General features: G+C 40.6%; 1 protein-coding gene across 1 annotated transcript; it reads left to right on the forward strand.

The window, feature by feature from the left end:
* Positions 1-3,029: 3,029 nt before the first annotated feature.
* Positions 3,030-7,229, forward strand: LOC133099910 (xaa-Pro aminopeptidase 3-like). Its single transcript, XM_061203752.1, is given in 4 exon segments — positions 3,030-3,827; positions 4,184-4,242; positions 4,244-4,939; positions 7,124-7,229. Coding segments are annotated over 4 exon segments (1,659 nt in total).
* Positions 7,230-12,472: the final 5,243 nt, after the last annotated feature.

Here is a 12,472-nt window from a genome sequence, read left to right on the forward strand (position 1 = left end):
GCCTTGACAAACAAGAAAAGACTTGATATTTATCGAGACAGCCAGACGTTTGCCTCCATAAGTAAACATCCTTTTGTCCAGAGGCCTGGGGAAAGCCACCACCTCCCCTATGTAGACATCCAAACCCCCATTTCTCCACATCTGCCCCACACCTAAACCCATCTATTTTCCAAGGGAGTGGAGCACCTTCCGTGACCGTGATGATGGGAAGCATCTGTGGATAATTGGGTTTAAGGATTTGATGACAGATTTTCTGATGTTCGTTTAGTTTAACAAGATGGTCAATGCTATAGCAGTGTTTCTCATACTCGAATGTTCATAAAACTCACAGTGTTTTGTGAAAATGCAGATTCTATTGCAGGAAGTCTGGGGCAGGACCTGAGATACTGCCTTCTAACAGGCTCCCAGGTGATGCTGAGGCAGCTGGCCAATGGCCCACACTGAGTAGAAAGGGTCTGCAGCATTTATTGTAAAGGCTTAACTATATCTTAGATGTCTTTAGTGTTGACGTGAGGGAAAGCATGTCAATGAAATCTGTACCCACAAGGCAACATGGTGGAAGGAAAGGGGGAGAATAGAGGAGAAATAGAGGGGGAAAGAAAGAAGGAAGAGAGGGAAGAGGGAAACAGAAGAGAGAAAAAAAAGAGAATAAAAATATACAAAATTAAGTTAGGCTAGAGAAGACGAAATAACTGAGGGTTAAGTGGGTTCCTTTGGCATAAGTGGGAAGAAGTAGCTCGATCCTCATAGCCTATAGCACCAGCAGGCCACAGCTATAAAAATCTCAAAATCTTTCATTTTCACAATTGTTGGCCAATTACTTACACACCTATAGGATAGTGTCCTCTAGTCCAGTGACTTCCAAACTTTCTGATCATGGCTCCCCTGAGAAATACACTTTACGCTGTGACTCACCACACACATACACACATACGCACACACACACACACTCATTCTACAAATACCTTACAGAATAATACCATTCATATTAGCAAAAGGATATTTCCTATTCAATTCAATGTCATACTCTAACCTATTCATCTTTCAATTGATCAAATTGCAGTCTGATAGAGGGAGACACTTGCCTAAGGTCATAGGGCTGGTTGTGAGCAAGGTGGAGACTGGGACCCAGGCTCCAACCTCACTTTCCATCTGTTTCACAGCCACTGTGCCTTGACTGGGTGCACTTGACAACACAAACTCCAGAAATGGATTTCAAGGCAAGTTAGCAAGCTGAGATTTAGGCTATGTGTTAGGATAAGATTTTTTTATATTAACAGTTTCTCTTTTTATTTTATGCTTCATTATCCCCAGGCCTCACCACCTAAGTAATAGTAATCTCCATAATCATTGTCTTCTAGAAGGGATGAGATAGTGCAGAAAAGTAGAAATCATCTTTAGGTCTCTTCTTGGCTTTAGTATCTAAAAACTTAAGCCAATAAGAGAAGATTTAGAGTTTAGCCAGAAAGGATAACTGTATTTGAAGAGAGATCTCCCAGCCCCCAGCCACAAGTCATGAAAAAGATATCCCAGGTGAGGGTGAGGTAGAGGGATGAGATACAAGAAAGGGTTAATGATATAGGAAGTGTCCAGTGGAAGGGTCTGTCTCATCTTTCCGGTATAGGTTCTCAAGGAGGCATCCAAACTCTAGACACTTTGGAAGGAGACAGGAATATCCCACGAAAGAATGACAACAAGGCGTGTGCAGGCAGGAGGACCCCTTCCAGCCTTGCCCTGTGGCCCAGAGAAGCGTGCAAAAGGTGGAAAATAGCACTGACCCAAAAGGGCAAGGTAGATAGGAAAAAGAATGTCTCAACGATAGTCAAGGTGCATGGAAAACCAGCCAAATGGCACCAGATGATGTAGGTCCCAGTGCCTTGGTACTTTGTAAGCTCACTCAGAATTTAAGTACAATGTTGAAGAAAGTGGGAGGTCCCCACATTGGCTGAGATTTTGTTTCTACTCCCTATGCAAAGTGATGGCCCAGAAAAAGTTCAATTAGTGAGCAGAAACTAAGAAAGTCTTATTTCTTGAATGTATGAGTTGATGAACCAAGTCTTTTCTTTTTTTCTATTTCTATGATGGCATGTGGGTACAGTTTTTTCAAGAAAGAAACACAATAAACAACAACAGTTACTTCTGAGAAGAGGCTTTGACTTTCACTGAATAAATTTTTATATCATTTGCATTTTCTAAATATGCATAAATCTTAGCTTTGTAGTTTTTAAGTTCTTCTGGAGTTAACATAAGCAATAGAAATTATGTATTAAAATTGGAATTTAAAACAAGGATAATATTTATGGAATATATATAGTCTCAAGAATGCATGAAAAATTTCTAGAAGAATGCACGAGAAACTGTTAACACCTGTTGAGCCAATAGGTTGGTGGTAGGAAAGAGACTTACTATTAATGTACGATTTGAATGTGTTTTACCATGTTATATATTTATTTTTTATTTTTTAATTTTTTTTAACATCTTTATTGGAGTATAATTGCTTTACAATGGTGTGTTAGTTTCTGCTGTATAACAAAGTGAATCAGCTATACATATACATATATCCCTATTATTTATTACTTTTCCAAATTAAAAACGATGTGCTCCAACATTGGCTTCTTCTTTTGCTGATCTCCCATCATACCACATCTGCACTACACAGATGGGCACTTGTGGTCCTTCATCACTTCAGAGAGCACAAGCTTCTCCAGTTGGATGGTAATGATGTTGAGGATGAATGTCATCTAAGCCCTCTTGGTTGTTCCCACAGCACTAAGCACAAGGATGCGTATATACTAAGCATTTAATAGCTACTCGTTGGTGGACTTTTTGTCATGGCATTTATATGTGTATTTGTGAAACTATTTGCTTAATGATTTGCCCCCTCTCACTGAACAAATTGGGGAATTAATGACCATTTTGCTTACCATTGGATCCCTGGCACTTACCTCGGGACCTGGTATATGGTAGGTGCTCAATAAATATTTCCTGAGTTTTTCGCGTTTCCTTCCTGAAGCACAAGCATGGCGGTAATGCCTTGACTACTCTCAGCAACTAAGCTTGTTCCCGCAGTAGCAAGTGCCCGCAGCCTCTCTGGATGCATGTCATGTTCACAGCGAAGGTACTCCCTGCAGCTCATCCGAGAGAGGAAGATTCCAAACCGATACTTAGGCCAGCCCAGGCCCTTTACACACCCACACCTCCTCAGACCAGGGGAGGTGATGCCAGGACTATCCCAGGTGGACTATGCACTTCGTAGACACAAACTAATATCTCTGATCTACAAGGAAGCACAAGGGCAGAGTGGTACAGACCACACAGTGGTACTGCTGTCCAACCCTACATACTATATGAGCAATGATATCCCCTATACTTTCCACCAAGACAACAATTTCCTGTACCTGTGTGGATTCCAAGAGCCTGATAGCATTCTGGTCCTTCAAAGCCTCCCCGGCAAGCAGTTACCAGCACACAAGGCCATGCTTTGTGCCTTTGTGCCTCAGAGAGATCCCAGTCGAGAACTTTGGGATGGCCCCCCATCTGGTACTGATGGAGCAACAGCTCTAACTGGAGGGAACGAAGTCTATACGCTGGAAGAATTTCAACATCTTGGACCGAAACTGAAAGCTGAGACACGTACACCGTGGTATGACTGGATGAGGCCCGCTCACACACAGCTCCACTGTGACTACCTGCAGCAGTTGGCAGAGGTCAAAGCCAGGAGCAAGAACAAGGTTCGGGCTGTGCAGCAGCTTGTACAGAATCTCAGGCTGATCAAATCTCCTGCAGAGACACAGAGAATGGACTTGAGGACACGGCTAGGGGGAGTGGTAAGCTGGGACGAAGTGAGAGAGTGGCATGGACATATATACACTACCAAATGTAAGATAGATAGCTACTGGGAAGCAGCCGCATAGCACAGGGAGATCAGCTCGGTGCTTTGTGACCACCTAGAGGGGTGGGATAGGGAGGATGGGAGGGAGACGCAAGAGGGAGGAGATATGGGGATATATGTGTATGTATAGCTGATTCACTTTGTTATACAGCAGAAACTAACACACCATTGTAAAGCAATTATACTCCAATAAAGACGTTAAATATATATATATATATATATGAATGCCCCCCCAAAAAAATCTCCTGCAGAAATTGAACGAATGCAGATTGCTGGGAACTGACATCACAGGCTTTCATAGAGACCGTGTTTGCCAGTAAAGCCCCTGTAGAGGAAGGCTTTCTTTATGCTGTTTGAATTTGAATGCCGGGCCCGTGGTGCAGACCTCTTAGCCTACCCACCTGTGGTTGCTGGAGGTAATGCGTCAAACACTCTGCACCATGTGAAGAACAATCAACGCATCGAGGATGGGGAAATGGTGCTGCTGGATGGAGGTTGTGAGTCTTCTTGCTATGTGAGTGACATCACTTGTACCTGGCCTGTCAATGGCAGGTTCACGGCACCTCAGGCAGAACTCTAAGAAGCTGTTGTAGAAGTCCAGAGAGATTGTCTGACCCTCTGCTCCCCTGGAACAAGCTTGGATAACGTCTACAGCATGATGCTAACACTGATAGGACAGAAGCTTAAAGAGTTGGGGATCATGAAGAACATTAAGAAAAATAATGCCTTCAAGGCTGCTCGAAAATACTGCCTGCTTTACGTTGGCCGTTACCTTGGGATGGATGTCCACGACACCCCAGACATGCCCCGCTCCCTCCCTCTGCAGCCTGGTATGGTAATCACAGTGGAGCCAGGTATTTATATTCCGGAGGATGACAAAGATGCCCCTGAGAAGTTCCGTGGTCTTGGTGTACGAATTGAGGATGATGTAGTGATAACTGAGGACTCACCTCTCATCCTTTCTGCAGATTTTCCCAAAGAGATGAATGACATCGAACAGATATGCAGTAGAGCATCGACCTTCATTGCGACCCACATGCATATCAGGTTCAGGAGGGGTGGACGTTGGCCTCTGTGCACGTGTGCTTTCTGGGGGTCTCTGTGTGGACATTTATATACGTGTTCCACTGGGGAGTGCAGCAGCTATATGAGTGTATGTAATTGTGTATATGGTCTTTTCTGTTTTATGTAGCTAGAAATCTGGGAAAATGAATTTTGGGATTGTATATTACTGCAACTTTAGTAACATTAATTCTGTAGAATTAATGACTCAGACAAGTTTAGTTTTAAGATGTAAAGAAAGATCTTGGTTACATATGTCCATGCATTCCAGTTAACACATGGATAAATTCTCTCCTTCTCTCCAGGTCCTTCCCCTTCTGCACTTTTCCTGAGATCCACCTAATATCATAAGATTTTTGGGTAATGCTTATATATATTGAGCCAATCACCAAGGTCTGTGTCTACACTGAAAACCACCCATCAGTGATTGTGGGTGGCCAGTACGTACTTTCCATAACACCTGCCTACGTATCCAGGAGCCCACGTATCTACCGGAGCCACGTGAGCCCTCAGGGCATTGGTGTCCTACAGTCACACCATTCAGCCACAGTCCAGATTCCAGCAACACTAGTTATTGAACAAAACATTTTTAAGCCTTTCTTACTATTTGGTTGCCTGGGACCTGGAAGGTGTTTAGATTCTTGATAAGGAAGGAAATGAAAGAAAGAAAAGGATATCTGTGTCTGCTATAGATCCAGACCGCCAACCATCTGTTCTCAATCTAAAGATGATTCCTTTCCCAGACATCCATGCTTTCTTTATAGATTCTTAATGCATTGACCCTCAGAGCACACCCTTGAAGCTCTTTCCCTGGCCAAGGGCAGATCCTCTACTTACCCTATTAAAGTCAGAGGAATGGCATCCAGTATTCAGACAGACACCCTGGTTATCATTCTGTGATTTCCTCTAGTGCTGATAAAAACAAAATATGCAACCCACCCAGTACCTGTAAACACCCTGTGATTCTTTCCTTCCTTGGACGTTAGCACTAGAAAGACAATGGTAAAGACTCATGTTTCCCTCAACACAGCACTGGATGCAATTATATAAAACTCACTTTGCAAAGTGAACAGGGCTAGACTACTGCAGGTAGGTTATTTGGGAGCTTCTGTCATAAGGGGAAGCTTTACGAACTAGTGTGTTCACCTCCTTTAAACCTGAATATGAGCCCAAGATGTATAAAACATGCTGATTGTTAGAACATAAATTTGAAAATTTTTAAGAAAATATTTGCTTTAGGGAAGAACGGGCTAGGAGATTAATACTCCTTGCAGAAAGAGAAAAACAAATACAGTATGCTAACACATATATATGGAATCTAAGGAAAAAAAAAAAAAAGGTCATGAAGAACCTAGTGGCAAGACGGGAATAAAGACACAGACCTACTAGAGAATGGACTTGAGGATATGGGGAGGGGGAAGGGTAAGCTGTGACAAAGTGAGAGAGTGACATGGACATATATACACTACCAAACGTAAAATAGATAGCTAATGGGAAGCAGCCGCATAGCACAGGGAAATCAGCTCCGTGCTTTGTGATCACCTAGAGGTGTGGGATAGGGAGGGCGGGAGGGAGGGAGATGCAAGAGGGAAGAGATATGGGAACATATGTATATGTATAGCTGATTAACTTTGTTATAAAGCAGAAACTAACACACCATTGTGAAGCAATTATACTCCAATAAAGATGTTAAAAAAAAAAAAATACTCCTTGCAGTGCTAGAGGTTTGCCCGTCTTGTCAGAGAAACCCAAGGTACAGAGCCCAAAGCAGACAGGCAGTGACTTCATCAGGAGACAAAGATAATGTTAGCGACCAAAGTGATACAGATTGTGTCCTGACAGCGCTCACCCGCAAATGCTTGGCTTTGCTCAGCAGCTGTGGGGATGGATGGCTGCACAGCTGGAGTCATCATCCCTGTGCCTGCCCTCCTCACCCCCCTCCAACTTCTCAGTCCTGGGCTTGTGACTTTCTAAGAGGGGACTGAAAAGAAACCCACAACTCTGGCTTCTCATTCCCTCAGCCTCTATGGCCTCAACAACCTTTCTCTGGAATTGGGTTTCCTTTGTTCACTTACAATCCTGGAATAAGGAATTTCCTCTTCTTCCTATAAATCATTTTCTGTAGTCTTCAACTTTCTAGCTAAAAGCTTGGGTGGCTCTTATGAATAGCAGCCTACTTGGACATGAAACAGACTTCTTCCTGCTGGATTCCTGGCAAGTTCTACAGGTGTTGCAAGTCACACGTAGGATGACCGTTGTGGAATTCTTCTGGTGATTTATAGTCCCTGACCCAGGCATATTGTCCTTTGAGTCCCCGATTAACCGCAGCAGCTAACATTTGCATCAGACGATCAGGACCTTCAAGAAATGACACAGTGAACATCTCAGAGCAGTGGTTTAGGGACTGTCTGATCTATTCAGGATTGGTTGAGCAGATAATTGTGCACAGTGCCGGAATCCTGTTCATTCTTAGCCTTACCACAGACATGCCACACATTTCCCTCCATGTTTCAGTATAATAAATACTTCATATATACACCAAGCTCTTCTAATGAAAACCTTAATTTTTAAAAAAATGCTTCAAATGTTACATTGGAATTTTTCTCCCTGAATTGAAGAGATACAGCTGAAATATTAACAATAATATTAACAATAATCTAAAGGAAAGAAGTATATCTAGATGGCCTCTGCCACATACTTTTATGGTTTTACTTCAGGAATTGTTGTTTTTCTCTATAATTAAACTGGGACTGGGTTTTTTATTTGAAACACAGCAGTAGAAATAGAATAATAGCTCTCCTCTTCCCATAGTCATACCCAAGTTAGGAAGGTACTTCTCATGGTGACTTAAAGTTCTCTTTGTGTGTCTTCTTTCAAAATATTGTTATCTTTTTTATTAATTTTTGTAAGGTCAGAAAAGGAAAACTCCTACTATAGACATTATATCTTAATTGGGTTTAAGCTCCATAAAATAAGTTAAATCCCCAGATAAAGACATTGCAACTCATTAAAATAGAAAAATTGGGCTTTGTTATGTTTTTCAAAACATACAAACCGACATCCTCCTTAGCTTACTTAATAATAGAAAGATTGCAAATATGATGCATGAGTGCTGCCTCTCCCTGTCCTGTGTCCATGTCACATAAGTACAGCATAGTGGCTGTCCCACCAGTTCCAGCTGTGACCTCAGAGTCCTTTGTAACACAGTGTTTCCAGTAACTGCTGTCCATAAAACAAGAGTTGGGATTTGAGTGAGACTCTGTCTACCATCCCTCAAGTGGCATATGATCAATGATAAGGTAACTTATTTGTGTGTGTATGTTAGAAACTAAGTGAGGGCCCAGGATGGTGGCCCAAGAGGTTTCCAAGCAACCTCTTGCTTGGAAGAGGTTTTTACGGTGTGGTTTTTTTCGTTTTTTTTTTAATTTTAGTTTCCTGAAGTGGGATCTGTATCCCAAAACTTAAGCTGATAGGGTTAAGTTTTAAGCCTGGACAAATATACTTCCAGCTGAAGTGTTTACTAATCCTAATATGAGAAGGTGAATACATCATTAAACCCTAATTGTAGAGCAGAATTCCACTGTCACAAAGCACATGTGTCTTCCTGGCTCCTCTCATCTCTGCCTATGTGTCATTGGGGAACTTGGGGTAAGCATCAGTATTATGCAGATCAGGGGTCCCCACTGAAACCAAGGCCTCTTGGGGTGTGCTTCATGAGAAGCTGAGAGAACTGCAGTCTTTGTGAGCATTTCTTAATGCTTTGTATGACTTTTGTGCAATTATGTAAGTTCAATTTGGACAAAATGCTGTTACTTTTTAAGGCCCTATTTACTGAAAGTAGATATGTCATTCCCCAACAAGGGAAGACCATTTGTTACTGTCATTTTAAAAATAAACTACAAAACAATGTAAAAAGTTAAATAAATATTTCCTGAAGAATAAAATAATAAATGAAGGAATAAATAGACCATAGCACACCAGAGATTCATACCACTTCCCTGAGTGTCTCCAAGTGCATTTTACTCTTTCCATTTGGACTGTGTAGACAAATCATTACCCAGTGAATTTAGTTTCTTGTAAGCACTGAAAGCATAACCTCATCTGCCCCTTGAGTCACAGGCCAGGAATTCTGTCACAGGGATGAATGTCCAGGATTTCCCTGAAGACTTAGCCCTGGTGGAAACAGTAAGTTGTTTTTCCAAAACAAATAATTCCCAACAGCAACATTTATTTCATTTATTTTTATTTGAAATTTTATAGAAGGAAACCAGAGTTACCGTTAGAGGTTCATGTTAGATTTTTTCAGTCCAAGATCTTGAGTTAAATAAATCCTCTCCAGAAAGGTTGCCAGATTGGTATGTTTTAGGATAGTTGGGGGAAAATTGCTCCGGCAATTCTATAAGAAACAAAGAACAAACAACGCTAAAGGGAACTACAATAAATAAAGGGAGTGGTTATGTCTATGTGGTAGTATTCAAGTGATTTTTTATTATCTATTAATTCTAAAATTGATATATATTATTAGGATAATCATGAAAAACATTTATTTCTTCCTGCCCTCCCATTCCCAAACTGCTCCTCCTCCTAGTCTTCCCAGTTTGGTGAGTAGGACCATGGGCCACACACTGTCTTTTTTTTTTTTTAATTTTTTTTTTAAACATTTTTATTGGAGTATAATTGATTTACAATGGTGTGTTAGTTTCTGCTTTATAACAAAGTGAATCAGTTATTCATATACATATATTCCCATACTTCTTCCCTCTTGTGTCTCCCTCCCTTCTAGCTGGTCACAAAGCACCGAGTTGATCTCCCTGTGCTATGCAACTGCTTCCCACTAGCTATCTATTTTACATTTGGTAGTGTATATATGTCCATATATACACTACCACTCTCTGACTTTGTCCCAGCTTACCCTTCCCCCTCCCTGTGTCCTCAAGTCCATTCTCTAGTAGGTCTGTGTCTTTATTCTCATCTTGCCCCTAGGTTCTTCATGATCACTTTTTTTTTTTTTTTAGATTCCATATATATGTGTTAGCATACGGTATTTGTTTTTCTCTTTCGGACTTACTTCACTCTGTATGACAGACTCTAGGCCCATCCACCTCACTACAAATAACTCAATTTTGTTTCTTTTTATGGCTGAGTAATATTCCATCATATATATATGTGCCACATCTCCTTTATCCATTCATCTGTCGATGGACACTTAGGTTGCTTCCATGTCCTGGCTATTGTAAACAGAGCTGCAATGAACATTGTGGTACATGACTCTTTTTGAATTATGGTTTTCTCAGTGTATATGCCCAGTAGTGGGATTGCTGGGTCATATGGTAGTTCTATTTTTAGTTTTTTAAGGATCCTCCATACTGTTCTCCATAGTGGCTGTATCAATTTACATTCCCACTAACAGTGTATGAGGGTTCCCTTTTCTCCACACCCTCTCCAGCATTTATTGTTTGTAGATTTTTTGATGATGGCCATTCTGACTGGTGTGAGGTGATACCTCATTGTAGTTTTGATTTGCATTTCTCTAATGATTAATGATGTTGAGCATTCTTTCATGTGTTTGTTGGCAATCTGTTTATCTTCTTTGGAGAAATGTCTATTTAGGTCTTCTGCCTATTTTTGGATTGGGTTATTTGTTTTTTTGATATTGAGCTGCATGAGCTGATTGTAAATTTTGGAGATTAATCCTTTGTCAGTTGCTTCATTTGCAAATATTTTCTCCCATTCTGAGGGTTGTCTTTTCGTCTTGTTTATGGTTTCCTTTGCCATGCAAAAATTTTTAAATTTCATTAGCTCCCATTTGTTTATTTTTGTTTTTACATCCATTTCTCTAGGAGGTGGGTCAAAAAGGATCTTGCTGTGATTTATGTCATAGAGTGTTCTGCCTATGTTTTCCTCTAAGAGTTTGATAGTGTCTGGCCTTACATTTAGGTCTTTAATCCATTTTGAGTTTATTTTTGTGTATGGTGTTAGGGAGTGTTCTAATTTCATTCTTTTACATGTAGCTGTCCAGTTTTCCCAGCACCATTTATTGAAGAGGCTGTCTTTTCTCCATTGTATATTCTTGCCTCCTTTATCAAAGATAAGGTGACTGTATGTGCATGGGTTTATCTCTGGGCTTTCTATCCTGTTCCATTGATCTATATTTCTATTTTTGTGCCAGTACCGTACTGTCTTGATTACTGTAGCTTAGTAGTATAGTCTGAAGTCCGGGAGCCTGATTCCTCCAGCTCTGTTTTTCTTTCTCAAGATTGCTTTGGCTACTCAGGGTCTTTTGTGTTTCCATACAAATTGTGAAATTTTTTTGCAAGGATTCTTCAATATACTCAAATCAATCAATATGATACACCATATTAACAAATTGAAGGAGAAAAACCATATGACCATCTCAATAGATGCAGAGAAAGCTTTCAACAAAATTCAACACCCATTTATGATAAAAACCCTCCAGAAAGTAGGCATACAGGGAACTTACCTCAACATAATAAAGGCCATATATGACACACCCACAGCCAACATCGTCCTCAGTGGTGAAAAACTGAAACCATTTTCACTAAGATGAGGAACAAGACAAGGTTGCTCACTCTCACCACTATTATTCAACATAGTTTTGGAAGTTTTAGCCACAGCAATCAGAGAAGAAAAAGAAATAAAAACAATCCAAATCAGAAAAGAAGTAAAGCTGTCACTGTTTGCAGATGCCATGATACTATACATAAAGAATCCTGAAGATGCTCCCAGAAAACTACTAGAGCTAATCAATGAATTTGGTAACGTAGCAGGATACAAAATTAATGCACAGAAATCTCTTGCATTCCTATACACTAATGATGAAAAATCTGAAAGTGAAATTAAGAAAACACTCCTATTTGTCATTGCAACAAAAAGAATAAAATACCTAGGAATAAACCTACCTAAGGAGACAAAAGACCTGTATGCAGAAAATTATAAGACACTGATGAAAGAAATTAAAGATGATACAAATAGATGGAGAGATATAACATGTTCTTGGATTGGAAGAATCAACATTGTGAAAATGACTCTGCTACCCAAAGCAATCTACAGATTCAATGCAATCCCTATCAAACTACCACTGGCATTTTTCACAGAGCTAGCACACACTCTCTTAAGACCAAAACCTGGGATGCTCGTAGTTTCTTCACTGTGCCTCATCTTCCACAGCCAATGGAGCACTGCTTACTGATCTTATTGTTGGTATTTGCCTTCATCAGCTCGGGCTGCTATAACAAAGTACCGTATGCTAGATGTTAAAGCAGACATTTATTTCTCAAAATTCTGGAGACTGGGAAGGCCAAGATCAAGGTATCAGCAAATTCGGTTCCTGGTGAGAACCTACTTTCTGGCTTGTGCAGCCACCGTCTTGCTGTGTCTTCACATGGCAGAGAGAGAGAAGGAGCTCTACTCTCTCTTCCTCTTCTTTTTTTTATTAATTGAAACATAGCTGATTTACAATGTTGTGTTAATTTCTGCTGTACAGCAAAGTGATTCAGA

Source organism: Eubalaena glacialis, chromosome 10 (assembly GCF_028564815.1).
Source record: "Eubalaena glacialis isolate mEubGla1 chromosome 10, mEubGla1.1.hap2.+ XY, whole genome shotgun sequence".
NCBI lineage: Eukaryota > Metazoa > Chordata > Mammalia > Artiodactyla > Balaenidae > Eubalaena > Eubalaena glacialis.